Source organism: Geotrypetes seraphini, chromosome 2, assembly GCF_902459505.1.
Source record: "Geotrypetes seraphini chromosome 2, aGeoSer1.1, whole genome shotgun sequence".
NCBI lineage: Eukaryota > Metazoa > Chordata > Amphibia > Gymnophiona > Dermophiidae > Geotrypetes > Geotrypetes seraphini.
In genome coordinates, this window is record NC_047085.1 from 293,366,766 (window position 1) to 293,389,330 (window position 22,565).

Sequence of the window (22,565 nt, forward strand, 5' to 3'; positions counted from 1 at the left end):
TTTTAATTTAAATAAAGCATATTCCTTAAATATGTATGCTAATTTAACAGAGCTACACACAATATGCTAATTTGTAATTGCTTACCTGTTGTACTGATGCCAGACATCCAGAAAAGTGGTTTTGAAAATTGGCACTTGGATATCCCGGTGATTAGGACGTCCAAGTGCCAACTTAGGTGGATTTTTGGATGTTTTTCTTTTTCAAAAATGCCCATAATACTGACATATGCTTTTGCTGGCATCCCATTCTCCATGTTCTTCAATGATTTGAAAACAAAACAAAAATTACCAGAATCTGGCAAAAGTGTAAATGCAGCGTGGTTAAAACAATTATGCATAGAGATCATGTAATTAAGTTAAAGAAAAAATCTGGCTGACCTCCAAGATCAGGTCTTTAATGAACAAACTTTTTATTCTTTCTTTTTTTTAAATTTAGTTTTTAATGCCAACAGAAAGTGCAATACAATTTACATACAAATAATAATAATAATCAAATAAGTACTTATAAACAATTGGAATCTATACAAAAAATACAAATTCCCTCCCCATCCATCATTACCAACAGGAATAATACCAAACCAAAAGATATACCCCCCTCCCGCTCCCACCCACCCTGGATGTGTGGGTACAATACAACGGAAAATAAAGATAAAGAGCAACTATACCAAATCTACAAAAGAAGTCAATGGACCTCAAACCAACTTGAATATCTTATTATGCCCAGCAAGTCAGCATTCAAGTTCTCATACTTATAAGTTAAGCATAAGCTCGCCCACCAGAAAGGAAAACTAAGGCGATCCCAATTCTTCCAATTACGAATTACCATTTGCATAGCTATCCCGGGATCCCCGCCAACATGGATTTACCAAAGGCAGGTCCTGCCAATCCAATCTAATTAGTTTCTTTGACTGGATAACAAGGAAACTGGATGTGGGTGAGTCCCTAGACGTCGTTTACTTGGACTTTAGTAAAGCTTTTGATAGCGTTCCGCACCGCAGACTATTGAACAAGATGAAATCAATGGGACTGGGAGAGACGTTAACTACATGGGTCGGTGATTGGCTAAACAGTAGACTTCAGAGAGTGGTGGTAAATGGTGCCCCTTCAAAAACGTCGGAGGTGATCAGTGGAGTGCCTCAGGGCTCGGTCTTGGGCCCGATCCTCTTCAACATATTTGTGGGAGATCTGACTCAGGGGCTTCAGGGTAAAATCACATTATTCGCCGATGACGCCAAACTATGCAACATAGTAAGTGAGAACACTTTACCAGACAGTATGACGCAGGACCTACTTCTATTGGAACATTGGTCCTCGACTTGGCAGCTAAACTTCAATGCTAGAAAATGTAAGGTCATGCACCTCGGCAGCAGGAATCCATGCAAAACTTACACACTAAATGGTGAAACCTTAGTTAGGACCAAGGCGGAACGTGATTTGGGGGTGATCATTAGCGAAGACATGAAGACTGCCAATCAAGTGGAGAAGGCTTCATCAAAGGCAAGACAAATGATGGGTTGCATCCGAAGAAGTTTTATCAGCCGGAAGCCCAAAGTTATAATGCCATTGTACAGATCCATGGTGAGGCCTCATCTGGAGTATTGTGTACAATTCTGGAGGCCACATTACCAAAAGGATGTGCTGAGAGTTGAGTCGGTTCAAAGAATGGCCACCAAAATGGTCTCGGGACTCAAAGACCTCCCGTATGAAGAAAGGCTGAATAAATTGCAGCTATATTCACTTGAAGAACGTAGAGAGAGAGGAGACATGATAGAGACGTTTAAATATATCACCGGCCGTATTGAGGTGGAGGATGATATCTTCTTTTTAAAGGCCCCTCTGCCACAAGAGGCCATTCGCTGAAAATCAGGGGTGGGAAATTTCATGGCGACACCAGGAAGTTCTTCTTCACCGAAAGGGTGGTCGATCGTTGGAATGAACTTCCACCTCAGGTGATTCAGGCCAGCAGCGTGAAGGATTTTAAAAGGAAATGGGATACACATGTGGGATCTCTAGGGGGGTAAATTCAAGGGGGTAGGGTTGTTGGAGTGGGCAGACTGGATGGGCTGTGGCCCTTTTCTGCCGTCATCTTCTATGTTTCTATGTTTCTATAATTAGGAAAAGCCTGCATTTATAGCAGTCCATGGGGTGGGGGGCTTAATATGCAATAACGTTCCACATATAACTACCTCATACATCAATGGAATTGATGCCTCCAGTATGGTATTAATCTGTCCCCAGAAGTTAAGTATCAAAGGACAATAGAACAGCAGATGATCCAGTGTCCCTACATCAAGATGACAGTGTCAGCATCTATTAGAGTTAGAACTGTCTAATTTTTGTAAACGAACAGGGGTCCGGAAACTTCTATGTAACAAAAAAACCTTGTTTGTCTCAAAGATGCTGCAGCTGGATATGTCGATGCAATAGTTAGTGCATGAAACTAGAAAGTGATATGTAATACCACTATGATTATGTACTGAGGCATGGATGTCAATCACAAACATTTTGATGTTATTGTTATGGATAAGATCATTCCTGCCTTGGTTGTATGTATATTCTTAAACACTAATAAAAATGATTGAACTTAAAAAAAAAAAAAAGATGCTGATGCTGTACATCTCATCCTCCAAGTCCAAATTTGTGGCCATTGAGATGCAGAAATATACTGCTTAATCTCAATGCTCCAAATGTCTCTAAGATAAGTTTTTGGCTTTTTATTCAAGAATTCAGATATTAATTTAAACCACTGGGCGGCCTGATGTCCTAGCAAATTTGTCTGGAAGCATAGAACCTGCAAGCTATAATATTCTTTTCAATTTCGCCAGTCAGGAAACCCCTTCTGAATGGCTTGCTTCAACTGCAGCCACTTATAAAGTTGAGACTTTGAAATACCAAAAGAGTGTTGCACTCATGAAAAATCAAGCATTTTCCCATTTGAAATAACATCATCTAGTGCATGTATGCCTGCCTGCATCTAGTGCTTCCAGGCACTCTTAAACTCGCCAATTTGAATCTTGGAGTTTAGCCATAAGGATTGACACGTGGATTTCTCTACTGGAATTTCTGTTAAATTGTTAATGAATTTCAAGGTTTTCCATGTGTCAAATATAATACTATTGTCCTTAACATAACTAGGTAACTTTTTATTCTTTCAAACCCAACAGAATATTGGAAAAAAAAACACAAAACCCCATACGTAGTAGAAGTGAGAGAATAAGCTGACTAGATGCCTTGTATATTAGTAGTTGTTTGTTTGGTTGGTTGGGTTTTTTTTTTCAAATTCTTTATTTAATTTTTAAACTACATTTATTTTTCTTTTTGATAAGAGAGCCTCTTTTCCTAAATTTCTACTCCCCCCATTTAAATTGTGGACTTATAGGGAATTGATTGCTTTTTAAGGCCAAATGGGATCGGCACATGGGATCTATTCACAGGGCAAAGGTAGGGGAGGGACATTAAGGTGGGCAGACTAGATGGGCCGTGGGCCCTTATCTGCCGTCTATTTCTATGTTTCTATGTTCTATGTTTAGTTTGCTTATACAGAATTTATCTGTTAAATATTTTCTCTTTTGTTACATTTGAATAATATTATATGAATTCCGTTTCCTAATGCAAGTTATATTAATTAAAACTGAATAAAGAAAAAAAAAGGGACCGACTCTTGCTGGGGGTAAAACTCCATTAAGGCCCAGATTCTACTGAAGTTAGGCAGCTGGATCGGCACGACTAGATGATCTAGGTGCCTAACTTAATTAGCTTAATTGGCACTGTTAATTGAAAGTGCCATTAAAAGGCAATTTTTAAAAACCTAAAAAAATGAACATGCTGAGAGGTAGATTCTGGGCAAAATTTGGGCATGGTTTGATTTAGATGCACTCATTTAGGCCAAGAAAACCCTGGCATACATGGGTTTCAATGCCTACTGACATCTAAAACCACTTAGGTGAAACAAGACATAAGTCTATAAACGGCACTTAGGGCTCCTTTTATCAAGGCGCGCTATGGGGGTTAGCGCGTCGAACATTTCATCACGTGCTAACCTCCGCGGCAAGCCAAAAAACTAACGCCTCGTCAACGGAGGCGTTAGCGACTAGCACGGCAGGCGGTTTAACGCGCGGTATTTTGCGCGTTAAACCCCCTACCGCAGCTTGATAAAAGGAGCCCTTAGTGGATGACTGACAATTATAGAATCAGGACCTAAGTGCATGTGTATTTGCAGGCATGTGCAAAAGAAACAGCTATTTTACAAACATACAGTTGACAAAAATAAACAGCATGATTCCTGGTGGTTTCCATGAGGAGGCAGTGTTTTCACAACTACCATGTGTAAAGGGGTGCTGTTCCCAAGTATAGCAGTCCCATTTGATCAATCAACATAGCTAAATACTTCTAATTAAGTAGTGAATCTGCAATTTTTTATTTCTCTTCATTTTGGAGATAAAAGTAAACAATGAAAGAGTAAAGAGAATTCCTTCCTTAAAGCTTTGCATAAAGCCCATGTCAAAATAAGCCCTTTTAAAAAATCTGTGCATGCCACTGATCTGGTGTAAAACCTGATAAGGAAAATTTTCTAAATCAACATTTATTCCCTTTGTATAATAGGGAACACACAGGTAGCTTTTTGTTCCACCTAAGGACATGCCCAAACCACGTTCCCATCATGCCCCCTTGAAACCTTTGTGTGGTGTTGCTCTCCATAAGGCTTTCTGGAATTGCCAATTACATGTAGATACAACCTATACACAGAAATTAATCTAAAATAAGGGCTTCTTTGTTTACGATAAAGGTCGAAGGAGTAGATAACACTGGGCATGGTTCATTCTTCTGTGTATAGCCCTAACTTCATTCACAAATTAGGAATTTATGAAATTCCATATTCCTAATCTAGTACTATGTTCTTTAAGAAAGAGAAGAGATAATTAGCCAAGCAACTGTTTTGATTAACGTTAAAACGATCTATGTGAAGCATATATGCAGCATACAGAAATAAAGAAATAAACTTACAAAGGTGATTATCATGGCGGACTGCGGTAATCGTTCCAACGCCCATAGGGATTCAATGGGCGTCAGTGTTTACAGTGCAGCAACTGTTACCATGCATTTGTAAAAGGGGAGGTTAATTATATAAAATAAATAAAAGCTGTAATAATGTTCAAAGAAGCACCACTTTCTAGACAATCTAGCCAATAAAACAGAGCAAGAATAGTGGAGGCCACACTAGACCTCCTGAAGCTTCATAAAAGATCTCCCTGGTTTGCTATCTTCTGCAAGCATGATCACAAACTACTAAAAAAAAAAAACCTCCCCAAATGCTGTAATTATACCAAATGTCCACTTAAATGCTGTCAAAAAAAGCAATTAGAAAGTATCTGTATGGTATATTTTAGCAGTTCCTTAGAGGTAATGCCAGTATGAGGCACTGAACCATAACACAGCTGAGCCCATAAACCAATAATCCATTCTGCAGTTTTTCAGAAAGATATATAATTAGTCACACTGTATCTACCTGCTCTTTGACAGAAGCTAGAATGGCGGAGGTGGTTTCCGTCTCTGAGCCGTCTCCATTGGATGTGTTCAGTACAGGGCTCAGCGAGCTCGTTGTTTCAGAGCATGATGGCTGGTCTGGAACAGGCATAGTTCCTGCAAATTGAAGAAATACACAAGGATTATTCTCCAGACAGCAAAAACCGGCCAAGAATTCACATACAGAATTTTCTTATCATTGTATTCTACAACCAGAAGTCACATGTACTATGGGATGAAAACCTGTTTGTATCATTTGTAAAATAGTATGTACAATTTTCTAATAGAATAATTAATGTCAGAAATTTAACAAAAGGAAATTATTTAAAAATAAAATTAGACCTAGCAGGGATGTATTAACTAATTGGTAAAATTTAATGTAAAACCCCAATTTTCCCTATAGGTAAACAGCATGCTAATAGCCAATGAATTGTTTTGCATGATGTCTCTACTAAGTTGAAAAACTTTACAAATGGTGCTTTATTCACTAAAACACCAAATAAAAGGGACCCTTTTAAAAAGGTATGCTAAAAATTGGACTGCACTAGGGCCCCATTTTGGCATGGCTTTAAATTTGGGTTTTCCCCCATAATAGCCACACATGGGCATTAGCATTTGAGGTGAGCCCTTACTGTCACCTATTTTGTAGGTGGTAAGGGGTTCTGCACTAATTGTTCAGCACACACCAATGTCCATGTGCTAACTGGTCCGTCCCCAAACATATCCCAGCACGAGAAAATACATAGCATTTTTTAGCATGTGGTTGTGTATTGAGCCCAAAATTAGCACATAGTGCCTGAGTGCACCCAGAGGCTGTGGATTTTAAGTGGTGGTAAATACACATCAGTGCCTGTCGCCACTTAGTAAAAGGGCCCCTAAGAATGCTGTTGGAAATAATAAACACTATTTTGCATTTTAAACATGCAATATTCCATTTGCAAAGTTTCTGCCTTTTATTACATTGGACTAAATAATTCTGTTGTCTGTGGCTTAAACCAGTGTTCTTCAACCTTTTGACACCTATGGACCGGCGGAAATAAAAGAATTATTTTGTGGACCAGCACCAGTCCATGGACTGGCGGTTGAAAAACACCGGGCTAAGTCGTGGGCCAGACGCCCATCTCTGCCCAATCTCCGCTCCAGACCCCACCCCCACAATAATACTAATTTTAACACCATTTTTTCCATTCATTTTTCATATATACACACAATATAATTGTATTAAAGGGATCGTGGGATACTGAGAAAGCTAACCAGGAAATAAATGTAGAAACCCAACCAGGTCGTGCAGGTGCAAGACCGGAGGGCTAGGACTTTGATAGGAAGATAGGACTCAATTAGGAAACCAAGGAGGCATGGGGGTCCCTTCTGGTGATTTAGACAGGTCGTGAACTGTTTGGGCCGCCGCGGGAGCGGACTGCTGGGCAGGATGGACCTATGGTCTGACCCGGCGGAGGCACTGCTTATGTTCTTATGTTCTTATTAGCAACACATTATAGTTAACCATAACATTAAACTACACAAAGCACACTGTATGCTTCTCAACATTCATTCCTACCAGAAAACAGATAACCCTATGCAAATACAGGTCCAAAAACTACTAATATATACAAACAAAACCCTAAGATTCAAGACTCTGCAAGCAGTACAACCCCAGAGAAAAAGAAACAAATGCATTTCTTCCTGAACAATGTAAATTGACAGCAGATGTAAATTCTCAAAATTGACACAATTCAATCACTAAATTTAAAAGTAAAATCATTCCCCCTACCTTTGTTGTCTCCCTCCATGTTGTGCCTTACCTTCTGGCCTGCTCCCGCCTGGCCATTTTATTCTGCCGCCCTGTGTTATCTTCGGGCCAGCTCCCTCTTCCTCACTGTCGCAGTACACACAGGCTCCTCGCATGTCACACGCCTCATCTGGAAGCCTTCCCTCTGATGCTGCAACATCAGAGAGAAGGCTTCCGGTTCAGGCGCAGGATGCGCATAGGAGCAGCTGCCTGCGGCTTTGTGCACTGCAGCACTGAGGAAGAGGGAGCCGGCCTGAAGATAACGCTGCATCGATTGCACCAAGGACCGGCAGCTGAAGAACACTGTCTCGGGATTTCTGCAGACCAGCACCGCAAAGAGCACTGGCTTAAACAACAGAACAGGAGTAGAGGAGTAGGCTAATGGTTAGTGCAATGGGCTTTGATCCTAGCATACTGGGTTCAATTCCCACCAGAAGACCTTGGGTAAGTCACCTAATTCTCTATTGCCTCAGGTATAAAACTTAGATTGTGAGCCCACCTGGGACAGGTACCAGCATATAATGTGTACAGCGCTATGTACATCTAATAGCACTATAGAAATGATTGGTAGCAGTAGGTCAGCATTCACCAATAGTCATCTTCCATAATAGGAACCATACCATAAATAAAACAAAGCACATATGCCAGTCCAAACAAATGGAGGTTAGGTTTGCCTATCAGATTTTAAGTGATGTTAACATTTTGCAACATTTTGGGCTATAATGATTTCCAGGAGATATGTAACCTTTTTTTATCCTTTGCAATACAATATAATGTACAGAAAACCCAAAGGCGGCAGATGCAGATTAAACACTTCAGCAAACCACATCAATATGTGTAATATTCCTCCTCATTCATAATGGGCTTTGACCTTTAAAACAGCATTTCAGTGATACAGCTGTCCTAAAAATGTGTTGGCAGGAAGGTAGCCCACTGGTTTCTTGTCTAACTGAACACAGAAATAACATCTGTTTGCTCTATGCACCAATTACTCTAGTTTGCAAAAGCATAGCTGCATCTTAAACATGTATGTATAAGTATTGTTTTCTTTTTCTGTTTTGTTGCCTATAATTCCAATAAAAAGATCTGAACTACAAAAAAAAAAAAAAGATTTCAGAAATTAAAAGGCCAATATTCAAAGAAATTTTGCTTCTATCTTTGGGGTCCTTTTACTAAGCTGTACTAATGCGTGTTTACCATGGAGCACGCTGTCCCAGGTAAGATTTCAAATGTGTGTGGCTGAAGGGGCATGCCTGGAAGTGGAGAGTGGGTGTTTCTATGCTAATGAGTTAGCTAATCAGCATTGCCATGTGCTAACTGATTAGTGGCAGGTCCTTAACGCCTATAAAATAGGTAAGGGCTCATGTACTAATTTTTGTTAATGGCCTGGTGCCAATGGCAAAATTAGTGTGTGACTGTTAATTCAAAAAATGTAAAGTCAGCCATTTTCCAGTTTTAGTAAAAATGGCCTTAGCATGTGGGAAAGACAAGCGTAAGGGTGTGCTACGGCTACTTTCTACAGTTTGAGAGTTATGGACCCAAATTGGCCTCTTTGAAAATTTATTAGGATTGAGGGCCAGATTCTATAAATGGCACATATGTGTGCCTATATTATATTGTAGGCGCCCATACGCACAGTTGTCAATCAGTAGTTAGGTGCTACTTGTAGAATCATGCCTAATGGTACCTAAGTGGACTCAGGTATCACTATGCACAATTGAGATAGGCACTGGTACATTAGGTCAGGTTTTACTGGGCCTAATGTGCCGGTGCCTAACTCAGATGCCTAAGTCAACCATGCCTATTCTCCACCCCTAACCATAGCTACTTTTCAGGAGCTCTTAATTGTTTAATTTTTTAAAAAAAATATTTGGCATGGAAATGAGAGCAAAAAGTCAGATTTCAGCGAATAACAATAAGTTATTACTTATAATGACTGGTGTTGCCATTCAGCAAATCACATTTAATTGGAAGGATTGGAGAAGGTTAAATTACAACTTCTGGTGGAACTCTTTATGCCATATCTATAAAATGGAAAGGTTTATTGCATTACAACGGGGTTATTTTAAGAAGTTTCAGGATGTGTGGAAATCATTAACGAAGTATTGTAAAGATTAATTTAAAATTGTTTCCCTTATATTTTTCAACTTAGGGTGCAGGGAGGGGGGGATTTTATTATTACATGTTTTATATGATAATGGATTATATGGGAAGGAAGGTTGGGTTTGGGGAGGGGATAAGAATTTATGAAATGTATCAATGATTGTTTATAAGTGATGTATTTATTGTTAATGTGAAGGAATAGTTCATAACACTTAATGTAATTTTGAAAATGAATAAAGAGTATTAAAAAAAAATGTATTAACTAACTTCAATGACGTGATCAATTACCATGGCATTTAAGCTAATTAACATAATTTGTGTTGCGCATGCATTTTAGTTAGGCATCACTAGGTGTCTGCGATCAGGGCACCTAGCTATGCCTAACATAGGTGCTGTTTATCGAATCTGACCCTGAGTGCCATTAGGATGGACTGGGATTTTAGTTTTTCTGCTTTTTTACTTTTTTGTTTTTTTTCTTGAATTTTGAGAGTGATTGTGGAGCACTGAGCACTTTATTGGACTTGAAGCAGAAGCCGGGACTTTATGACAACTCCAGCAGAGATAAGTACCCCTCTACTTATGTTTATTTAAAGCTTTAGCTTTTTGAGCCTTTGCAGGTTATATTGGTAGGAAGGGAGGAGTGTTATGATAGATATAAGCCAGAACTGGTAGAGAGTCCCGTGCTCTTCATGCCTTGAACTTCATATTGGCTTAAATGATTATATATTCTTAAAAATATTTTTAGAACATTAGATTTTTTTTCTTTTTGAAGAAGGTGATTAATGCAATAGAAAATTTATATTCAGCGTTCTCCCCAGGGCCTTTCAGCCGGGCGCTCCGCCCAGCTAATTTAGATGACCGCCCAGCTGTAATCTCGATCACAATCCTGCTGCTGCTGCCGCCTTCTGCTCAACATTTTTTTAAAAAAACCTTCTCACCGGCTTGGAGATTTAAGGACATGGCTTTCTGTTAGCATCCACTACAGGATCAATTGACTGTGCAGGATCTGTTTTTTTTAGTTTTACAATGCGTGTGTTGGTGTTCTAGTGCTCACTGCAGTGTTTAAGATGCTGCCTTTTCCTAGATGCACCCTTATTGTGTGACTCATGGATTATTACTAAAAATATCTTTTTTTTATAGAGGAGGGGGTTATTAAAAAATGATCAGCATTGGCTGTCATATATACTAGGTACACCACTGGATTTAATGACCTATTCTAACACAGACACACACATTATAAAGAATTAAATTAAAGTTGTATTATCATCAAGCAGCTTTCAAAAGACATTATAAGCAAATAAAAATAAAATATTTTTAATACATTGCTAATTATTACCTGCATCTTTGCCTATTCTGTTTTGCCCTAGCTCTTACTTTGCACTATAGCAAAATAAAAAAGAAGCAGATAAAGATCAATCACACAGGTGTCCTTCAAGGCTCAGTAACACCTCTCCATAAATTATGTAGAAGAGGTCTGGAAGTGGGGATAGCATCTATTTCATATCCTCAGTGAGACCTCAGGAAGAAACCTAGTGATCAAAACATTATTAGAGGTGTTGTACAGCCATTTCTTGTATGACTGGATGAGCTATATTTTTTTTTTAGTTGTTTAAATTCATGCAGAAATAAATGGTTAGATTGAACCTAATGACTTCATTAACGCATTTCCCTTTTTTAAACCTCTATACCATTTGAAAGAGGGTGAATATCTAATTATTCACTTCTAGAATTGGATACTTCTTTTTTTTTTTTTAATTTCAATAATTTTATTGAATATTATAAGTAATATACAAAAAGCAGTTCAAATACATAAAAATTGAATAAAAAATAGTGATGTATAAACGAAAGAAACCATAATTGCATTAATTTGCATATAACAGATTAGTAAGAAGAATTCAGAGCATTTGAAACTGCTAAGAAAAGAAATAGAAAGGGTAGAGAAGCAGAGATGATGAAGTAAAAGAAAAAAGAGAGATAAAGAGAGAGAGAGAGAGAAAGAGAGAGAGAGAGGCAGAAGTGTCTACGAGGCAGAGTGAACATATGAATCTAAGAATGACCAAGGTGATTTATTTCGCACCAAATTTGTAGAGAAACGGGATATCATGTTCTTTTCATATGCATATGATTCAAATTTGTGATACATGCTCAAAGAGTTCCACCAAAAGGTGTAGTCTAGTAGTGTGGATGACTTCCAATTTTTCAAAATGTGCATAAGAGCTGTCACAAACATGGTGTCAATGAGTTTAGGAGGACAGTTTGATAGTGCAAACCAAGGGTGTTGAGAACGCAGGATTATAATGTTCATGGAAATATCTTCTGAACATTTGGTAATAGATTTTATGGTGTCCCAGATACGATTCCAAAAGGAATGAACCATAGTGCAGTGAAGAAGCATGTGATCTAGAGTTCCAGGCTCTTTCAAACAGTTCCAAGTAGGATCTTGTTTCAGTTTCGCTTTCCACATTCGAAATGGAGTCCATATTGCATTCCACATAACAAAGAACATTGATTGTGAAACTCTTGCGGATAATAGAGGACGATTTGTAGATGACCAGAAGAGTTCCCAGTCTATTTCAGAAAGTGTGGTCGTTAGGATAGAACCCCAATGGTTCATGGATTGAGGTGTAAAGGTGAAGGTGTGGTCTCTTAAGATACTATAAAAAAGAGATATCGCCTTACCTTTCAGTAAAGCCAAAGTAGACCAGTGACGAATAGTTTGTTGAGAGGTCATAAAGTCAGGACGCATTTGAACATTAGATAGTATTCCAGTAAGCGTAAGCCATTGAGGATATATAGAGGATGGGAGTGAGTTTACAGAACAAAAGGTATCAAATGGGATAAATGAAGTGGAGGAGATCAATTGATGAACAAACCACACACCCGCCCGCTGCCACCTCTTCCATGAAAGAGATCTACCCTTATTTTGAATTTTAGAATTATTCCAAAGGGACATGAGTGGGCCTTACATTAACAGAGATCTCAGCCGCTGCATCTAATAGTTGAAAAGCATGTTGCGTTGCACTTAGCAAAGAATATTTTCTCAAGTGTCTAGGTATCGACACTGTAAGGAAGGAGGAGATGTGTAGTGGTGCACATAAAAAGCATTCCATTTCAAACCATGCTGGTTGATCCTGTGGATAAGAATCAACAATCCAATGAGCTCCGTATTTGGCTAAGGATGCGATGTAATAATAATAAAAATCAGGTAAATTTAAACCACCTTTAATCTTAGAGGCCTTCAGCTTGGCGAGAGCAATACGAGGTTTTTTCTTGTTCCAAATAAATTCAGAAATTTTCATATTAAGCCAATGAAAGAGCGACTTATGGCAGAGAAGGGGAAACATAGATAGAGTATAATTAATTTGTGGGGCTAAAGTCATTTTAATGGAGACTATTCTACCCCACCAGGACAAATAAAGCGGAGACCAACGAGATGTAGTACTTAAAACCAAGTTTTTGATTTTAGATATATTGAGATCCCCAAATATTTTACAGCTCCTTGTGACCATGGAAAAGGAAAATGAGCTAGATCTGAGGAGGAAATGTGATCATTTAGCGGAAAGATCTCTGATTTCTCCCAATTAACAGAATATCCAGATATTTGAGAGTATTGAGAGACGATGTGGATAAAATGAGGTATAGAGACAAGAGGATCCTTGAGAAAGAGAAGAACATCGTCAGCATAAGCTGCTAGTTTAATATCTCTACTGGACAAGGGAACACCTTTAATTAAGGAACATTGTCGGATAACTGACAATAGAGGTTCCAATGCTAAATCAAATAGTAGTGGTGAGAGGGGACAGCCTTGAGGGGTACCTCTATGGAGGGAAAATCTATTAGAGAGAGAATTGTTAATCAGAATACGAGCTGTGGGTTGTCTGTATAATGTTTCTATCCAGTCTGTAAAGAAAGAACCAAAGTTGTACCATTTCAGTACTCGGAATAAGAAAGGCCACTCCACTCGGTCAAAGGCCTTCTCGGCATCAATGGCTAGACCAATCACAGGATCAGACATTGTTTTGGCGTGAGCATTGATATGATGAAATAAACGAAGATTATCCCCTATGTATCTATGTTTGATGAATCCAGTTTGATCTCCATGTACGAGAGATGGGATCACTGTGGTGAGTCTTAGTGCAAGTAATTTAGCCATAATTTTGTAGTCCAAATTAAGAAGAGAGATAGGACGAAAATTTTTAACCAGAGTAGCATCTTTGTCTGGCTTGGGAATAACTACAATCGTGGCCTCAGTGAAATTAAATTGGATACTTCTTAAATTTAGTAAATATATTCTGGCACAAGTGTCAAACCTTAAAAAAGGAAGTCATATTGACCATTGGAAAATAATAATAATTAACTAATAAAAATAGTATACATTTAATTTTCCCCACTACCAAATTTCCCCACCCCACCCAGCTACTTTTTCATGCCACCCGGCTGGAAAAAATTTCTGGGGAGAACACTGTATATTTATAACTCCCATTAATATTGAATGTGCCTGCATTAGGGTTACCATATTTTCAGAAGAAAAAAACTGGACACATGACCCTGGCCCATTACACCCCAGCCACGCCTTGTTCTGCTTCCAGCCCTGCCCCCACAGAGCCTCATATCTTCTTCCTCGACCAGCTCCGGCCATGTCTGGAGGGCCTCAAGCATGCATGGATGTGTGTGACATCCTCCGCGCATGCTCAGAGGCTCTCCACATGTAGCTGGGCTGGTCAGGGCTTTCCAAAATCCAGACAAACTGACAGGTTATGGAAAGTCCATCCAGGCACCCAGAAAGTCCTCTAAAAAGAGGACATGTCCAGGTTTTCCCAGACGTCTGGTAACCTTAGCCTGCATTCAATATTTGGGCACCAGCTGAATGTTTACTCCTCAGTTATTAGGAACTTAAACATGTTAAAAGGATAAAGAAAACAGCATTCAGTATAATGGGGCTAGTTAGCAGTTATACTTAAATATGAATATTTATTTATTCTGTAATTTTTATGATTTGTGCTCCATGTATTCTAAGAGTTCTTCCTCTATCCTATGCCCTATCAACATATAAGACCTCTTCAACCATTAAAGAGGGAATTCATCAATGGGTGCTAACCACATTAACACATGCTAGATGCTAAAGACCTCATAGGAATATAATATAAATATAGCATTTAGTGCGAGCTAAAGTGATTAGTACCCATTGATTAATTCATCCCTAAATACCATTACCACAGGAGCAGGCCACAATTTATAGCAGAGCAAACAGTCCGTCTGATATTCAGGAATGGCTCCTGGCTAATAAATAGTATTTGGCTGGTTAAACACTAATATTCAGCAGTATATAGCTAGCTATCTCCTATTGAATATTAGTGCTTAGCAGCTAAAACTTAGCTGGCCATATTGCATGATAGCCGCAGATTTTAAGCACTGACTGTCCAAGTTTAGAGGCCAAATTCGGCCACTCAAATAGCTGGTCTATCTTTGGCCACTATAACTTAACTGGCCAATGCTTAAAATCAACTTTGGGCTCCTTTTACTAAGCTGCGATAGCAGTTTTAACATGCGTGCTAAATGCTAATGCCAGCATTGAGCTGGCGTTACTTCTAGCCACGTAGTACGGGTTTAGCGCGCGCTAAAATTCTACACGGCTTAGTAAAAGGAGACCTTAGCCAGTTTAGTTTGAGCCAGTCAAAACATAGAAAAATAGAAACATGATGGCAGGTAAAGGCCAAATGGCCCATCCAGTAACCATTATCTTTTCCCTCTCTAAGAGATGCCACATGCCTATCCCACGCTTTCTTGAATTCATTCACAGTCTTTGTCTCCACCATCTCATCCAGGAGACTGTTCTACGCATCTACCACCCTTTCTATAAAAACATATTTCCTTAGATTACTCCTGAGCCCATCATCTCTTAACTTCCTTTCAAATGAAACTCAACTTATGCGCATTTATGCCACATAGGCATTTAAACCTCTCTATTATATCTCCCCTCTACCGCCTTTCCTCCAAAGTATACAGATTGAGATCTTTAAGTCTGTCCCCATACGCCTTATAACGAAGACCACGCACCATTTTAGTAGCCTTCCTCTGGACTGACTCCATCTTTTTTATATCTTTTTGAAGGTGCAGCCTCCAAATTATTCTAAATAAGGTCTCACCAGTCTTATACAGGGGCATCAATACCTCCTTTATCCTACTGGCCATACCTCTCCCTATGCACCATAGTATCCTTCTAGCTTTCGCCGTCATCTTTTCAATCTGTTTGGCCACCTTAAGATCATCACATGCAATCATACCCGCTCTTCTGTCATGCAGTTAAGTTCTTCACCCCCTAAACTGTACCGTTTCTTCAGGTTTTTGCAGCCCAAATACATGACCTTGCATTTCTTAGCATTAAATTTTAACTGCTGAATTTCAGACCATTCTTCAAGCTTCGCTAGGTCTTTCTTCATATTATTCACACCATTAGGGTGTTTACTGTATTGCAGGTTTTGATATCATCTGCAAAGAGGCAAATCTTACCTGACAGCCATTCAGCAATATTGCTTATAAAAATGTTAAAAAGAACAGGCCCAAGAACAGAACCATGAGGCACACCATTGGTAACATCCCTTTCCTCAGAGTGATCTCCATTGACCACTACCCTCTGTCATTTTCCACTTAACCAGTTCCTAACCCAGCCCGTCACTTTGGGGCCATCCCAAGGGCACTCAGTTTATTTATTAGACGACTCTGTGGACCACTGTCAAAGGCTTTGCTAAAATCTAAATACACCACATGTAGCACACTCTCTCTATCCAATTATCTGGTCACCCAAAGAAATTGATCAGATTTGTCCGACAAGACCTTCGTCTATTGAATCCATGTTGCCTCCGGTCCTGTAATTCACAGAATTCCAGAATTCAATACTGGTCACCAGAAAGGGTTAATAACTTTATAATTTTACCTCTGCATAGGTATTAAGCAAAACATTCATGGCTTCCCCTAAGTAAAAGATGTGCCAGTACAGTGAATGGACTTTGTGAAGAAGTACTGCTGTAAGATCTACAAACTATAAATGTTCAGCTTGTTTTAAATTGATATTAAAAAAAGACCTGTTTAAGGAACATGGAGTCCCGGCTTGGTAATATTTAGGCTACAAGCCCAAAGAGTTAAAACTTCTTGACTATCATTCAGGGTATTGATGGGTCAAGACAAGCAATATAAACAACAATATTAGTAATATACTTCTTAGCAAGGCAACAAGTGAGACTAAACAAAAGCTATACAAAAGTAGATGGAAAGCAATGACCAGAAACACTCACAGTCTAAGCAACAAAAAACATGATCTGCAAGCTCTGATGTTAGAAGCAGACTTAGATATTGTTGCTATCACAGAGACATGGTTTAGTGATTCCAATGGCTGGAACGCAAACATACCAGGCTTTAATCTTTTTAGGAAGGACAGAGATGGTCAAAAAGGTAGAGGAGTAGCTCCCTATGTAAAATCTAATATCCAAGTGACTGAAATACAGTAGCCCTGGGGAAAGGAACAAGTGATATGGATCATTTTGAAAAGAGAAGATGGAATATCTATCCATGTGGGTGTTGTCTACAGAGCTCCAACTCAATCACAGCAAATTGATAAAGATCTTGTTGCAGATTTCCAATGTTGGGACAGAAAGGAGAGGTGCTGTTGCTGGGTGATTTCAACCTGCCAGATGCGGTTGGAAAGTTCCATCAGCTGAATGAGAAAGAAGTAGAGAGACAGTGGATGCTCTTAAAGGGGCTCTGCTCAGAAAAATGGTGATGGAACCGATGAAGGAAAAAGTGATAACATAAGAGCTGCCATCACCGGATCAGACTTATGGTCCATCAAGTCCGGCGATCTGCACACGCAGAGGAGGCTCTGCCAGGTGTACACCTGGCATAAATTAAGTCACCCATATCCCTCTATGCCTCTCATAAGGAGATGTGCATCTAGTTTGCTTTTAAATCCTAGAACGGTGGATTCCGCAATAATCTCCTCTGGGAGAGCATTCTATGTGTCCACCACTCATTGCGTGAAGCAGAACTTCCTGATATCTGTCCTGGATTGTTCCCCCTTAGCTTCAGTCCATGTCCTCTTGTCCGTGTTACATTGGACATTGTAAATAATTTTTTTTCCTGATCTATTCTATCGATTCCTTTTATTAGTTGGAAGGTCATATCCCCTTGCAGTCTCCTTTTCTCAAGGGAGAACAATCCCAGTCTCTTAATACGTTCCACGTATTCCAAGTTCTCCATACCTTTTACTAGCTTCGTTGCTCATCTCTGCACCCTCTCCATCATTCCAAGTGTGGTCTGACCATTGCTCTATATAGTGGCATTATAACTTTCTCCGCTCTACTAGTGATTCCCTTCTTTATCATGCCTAACATTCTATTCGCTTTCATTGCCACCGCCGCGCATTGTGCCGACGGTTTCAGTGTCCTGTCTATCACAAATGGGGGAAAGTGCCTCCAATGTCCAACGGGTGCCCACCTGAGCGGTAGCAATCATCAAATGGTTTGGTCTGAAATAACAGCTAAAGTGGAGGGTGGCCACACAAAACTCAAACGTCTACTTTGCAGTTGTCCATATTAAATTTACTTTGCATTTGTCCATATTAAATTTCATGTGCCATTTGAATGCCCAGTCTTCCAAGTTCCTAAGGTCTGCCTACAATTTTTCACAATCTGAACAGTTTAGTGTCATCTGCAAGTTTCTAGTTTCCAGATCATTTATAAATAAGTTAAATAGCACCGGTCCCAGTACAGATCTCTGCGGCACTGAAAGAACTCAAACATGAAATTGCTGACTTCTGTTAGTGATCTGTAACCTGTCACTAAAATTGTCTATAGTACCTGAAGATTGGAGTGTGGCCAATGTTACGCTGATTTTTAAAAAGGGTTCTGGGAGAGATCTGGGAAATTACAAACTGGTAAGCCTGACTTCAGTGGCAGGCAAAATAGTGGAAACAATTATAAAAAATAAAATTGTGGAACATGTAGACAAACATGATTTAATGGGACAGATTCAGCATGGGTTCAGCCAAGGGAGGTCTTGCCTCACCAATTTGCTATGAATCTTTACTGGCAGTTAAAGTACCACTGGCATATTTTAAGTGTTATTTAAAAAAAAAAAATTCAAAGATTTTATTGAATTTTAAGTGTTATTTTTAAAATAAATGTTCAAAAGAAATCTCTGGTATTTAGGGTATGGTTGCTTTTGCTTCAAGGCAGCTGCCTGGATACAGTGACCCACAGCATCACAAATCCTGGAAAGACCTTTGTCCTCAGGAATATGCAGCAGCACAGAATAATTAGCCTCATAAATGTACCTGTACGCATGAGGCTGGTTACTGGACAGGCATTGCAGCCCTGTACTCGACTGATAAATTCAATCAGTATTACAAATTACCAAGGTGGTTAACAGTGATGTATCCTGACAGTGCTCACCTTGATGAACATGCCTTTCAGTGATGGACTAGTCATCAATCAAACCAATGTTTCCGTTCCTAACAAAGCATTGATATTTAAGGCTCTTTCAGATTACCTTGAGTTTGCTATATGATATTATATTATAGTGTTAAAACCATGACAGCTTGTTTTTAGCAAGTCAAGGAACTGGGGAATAAATAATTTCTGTATCTATAGGCTTGTCCATAGCCCTGCCTTTCTGAATCTCATTAAATGCTAGCTTAAGACCAGATACCATTTTCACAACTGCAAAGTTGTGTTTCTTAATTATGAAATAATTCTAAAACTATACACATAGATTGCTGGCAATGAGCAGGGTCTGTAGGTTCTGATTGGAAGGTGGTCCAACTGACTTTTATGAGGATAAAGAAGTCATATAAACCAGTCATCTCACTGTGATGAGCTGCTTTTTCCCTATGCAATTTCCTATGTTGTGGTTAGTGATTCATATTTCATGCTGCAATCCCCAAATTCTATGAAGTCCACCTAAAATACATCGGGCATGCCTAGCTGATTCAGGCACCTAACTTGATTAATAGGTTTATAGCTGCTGATAATTGGCAGTTAACAATTCATAAGCCAAAATATGTTGAGATCAATAAAATGACCTTCTGTTATGCTGTAGTTAAACTGTGGAACTCACTTGTCAGCCAATTATGGAAATGTTGTGAAAAGGGCAGCTTTAGAAAACTACTTAAAATGCAGTTATTTGTAAATGCCTTTTTCTAGATAATGATTCTTTATTATTGCTTGAAGAATTTTCATATGATTCTTTGCATAAGTCTTTTTAACTTTCATTTTTTATAGTTGATTTTCTGAGGATTATTTGTTCGTGCTTTGTCTGATTTTATTTGTTTTATATAATTATGTATGTAAATTATGTAAACCGTTTAGGTTGAAACGGTATAGAAATATTTAAAATAAATAAATAAATAATTGAAGTTAATTGGACTTAATTGAAAGTTAGGCACAGAACTTGGTAGGCACGTAGCACAAAGTGGCATGAACCTAGTCTAGGAGTTGGCAAGCTGTTTAAACCAAAGAGCTATTTTATCCTAAATGTTTGACCCAAGATTTACAAAGAGACGCAATGGGTAGAGGGGGGGGGAGGGGTTGAGATATTCCAGGTTTCTCACTCTTTCTTCCCCCCCCCCCCCCCACGATCCAGCTTCTCTCCCCTCTTTCTCCACTCCAACCCCTCGCAGGTCTTTGCACCTCTCATCCCTCCCTTGCCTTCTCCTTCCCTAACTCATAGCCATGGCTTTCTCTCCTCCCCAACCATTTGATCTCTCTCCTAACCCAACCCTACTACTGATTAGACGTGTATGTCTGTGTGTGTGTGTATGTGTGTGGGGTCAGGGGAATTAGGCAGGAGGGAGTGAGCATCCTTCCTGCCAATCAAGGTGAAGGCCTACCATTTTGGAAGATGCAGGCCTGCTGGCAGGAGGGAGTGGGCATCTCTCTTGCCAGCCTTCCTCTAAAGGTATGGGGAGTTTAGGGGGTGACGGGTGGAATGTTGAGGTATCAGGAGAGTTGGATGGGGTGTTGGGGTGTAGGAAGGTGGGATGTTGGAGGTTCAGGGGATTGAGGGGGCCCAGCACCATGAAGGAATGGCATCCCTCATGCCGACTGCATGTGAGGAGGTGTTGGGGGAGTTAGGCAGGAGGAAGTGGGAATCCCTCCTGCTGATTGCAGGTGTGTGTGTGTGGAGGGGAGGTGGAAGTGTCGGGGGTGTTAAAAGGGAATGGGCATCCTTCCTGCTGATCACAGATGTGAGTGTCAGGGAGTCCTCTGCCGCAGCTGGCTCAGCTGATCATGGCAGAGGTGTTTTCCCACAATTAGCTGAGCCAGTAGGACTCCCCAAAGCTGTGGTTTTGGGTAGTCTTGCTAGCTAAGCTGATCGAGAACTGAAATGTAGGCTACCATTTTGCTGGCCTACATTTCTGGCATCTGTTGCAACTCTAGGGAGATGCATAGGGATGCTTAAACTTGCTCAAGGCCAATTCTGGGCAAAACCATGCCCACGCCCAGCCTTGGGTGAGCTTAAGTGTCCCTATGCATCTCTGTAGACCCACAACAGATGCCTATAATGTAGATGACCTTCCTCACCTGAGTTTTTTCTAAACACATGCATCCCGATTGGCTGCCATATGGTTGTAGGATGCCTACCGCCACCTATAATCAGAACACCAGTTTGTAGAATCAGTCCCAAAATGTTTATGCACAACTTGAAAAACTGAAAGTAGACAAAGCCCATGGGGTCAGATGGAATACATCCAAGAATATTGAGGGAACTCAGAAAAATCCTAGCTGAACAGGGAAGAAACTACAGGCCAGTAAGCCTCACTTCAGTGAACATAAGAATAGCCTTACTGGGTCAGACCAATGAACCATCAAGCCCAGTAGCCTGTTCTCATAGTGGCCAATTCAGTACCTGTCCAAAACCTAAGGAGTAGCAACATTCTATGCTACCAATACAGGGCAAGCAGTTGCTTTCCCCATGTCTTTCTCAATAACAGACTAGGGACTTTTCCTCCAGGAAATTGTCCAAACCTTTCTTAAAACCAGCTATGCTATTTGCTCTTATCACAACCTTTGGCAATGCGTTCCAGAGTTTAACTATTCTCTGAGTCTTTATAATTTTTAACAGAGTGAAAAATCGATCCACTTGTACCCGTTCTACTCCAATCAGGATTTTGTAGACTTAAATCATATCTTCCCTCAGCTGTCTCTTTTCCAAGCTGATGAGCCCTAACTTTTTTTGTTTTTCCTCATATCAGAGGAGTTCCATCCCCTTTATCATCTTGGCCATTCTTCTTTGAACCTTTTCTAGTTCCGCTATATCTTTCTTGAGATAAGGAGACCAGAATTGAATGCAATACTACTCTTGCTAGCTGTTAAGCAGTGAAAAAACTTCTTCCATGTCATCCTCTCACAGATACTTCATTTCTGGTTTGCTGAAGTATCTGTGAGAGGACAACATAAAATAAGTTTTTTCACTGCTTAACAGCTAGCAAGAGTAGTATTGCATTCACTGAAGAAGCCATCGGCCCAGTGACACCTTCAAAAAGTTTTGCAATTAAGTTAAGTTAAATTATTAAACTGTTTTGCACTCTGAAAAGACTATTTTGCACTTTATGACTTAAACGCTTACTTTTATAGCATGTTGAAAATTATTTTTCACTGGCAACAAGATGGTGCAATGATAGACTCTGAAAAGCCCAGTTAGGGGTTTGTCCCCGTTTGTGATTTATTTTTTGCCACCTTTGGTTCTGAGCACAACCGTCAGTTTAAAGGATTTGAAACATTTAGGGCTCCTTTTACAAAGGTGCATTAGGGCCTTATCGCGCGCTAAATTGCCGCGCGTGCTAGACCTTAATGCCAACATTGAGCTGACATTATTCTAGAAGCGCACTGCGCAGTTTAGCGCGTGGTAATTTTGTGCGTGCACTAAAAACGCTAGCACACCTTAGTAAAAGGAGCCCTTAGTGTCCCATATTTTGTTTTGTTGATGATAAGGTATAGACATTTACATATTTGAAAGGTATTAATATGAAAACAAATATTTTCCAGAGAAGGGGAAGGGATAGAAATATAGAAAATTAATTGAAGTTGTCCACTAGACTACATGGAGAGACTGAACCCAGGTATCTATGCTGCCTCGGACCTTGTGAAAATTTCCC

The 22,565-nt window shown here is 39.7% G+C and overlaps 1 protein-coding gene across 4 annotated transcripts in view; it reads right to left on the reverse strand.

The window, feature by feature from the left end:
* Positions 1 to 22,565, reverse strand: part of CTNND2 (catenin delta 2) — a 1,866,736-nt gene that overhangs the window by 1,575,837 nt on the left and 268,334 nt on the right. For 3 of the 4 annotated variants that reach the window (XM_033929835.1, XM_033929832.1, XM_033929833.1), the window contains exon 2: positions 5,507 to 5,640. In XM_033929835.1, coding sequence (XP_033785726.1) covers positions 5,507 to 5,640 — 134 coding nt within the window. Of the gene's footprint in view, positions 1 to 5,506; positions 5,641 to 22,565 lie in introns of those variants that run through there. The other variant, XM_033929834.1, reaches the window with a different exon arrangement.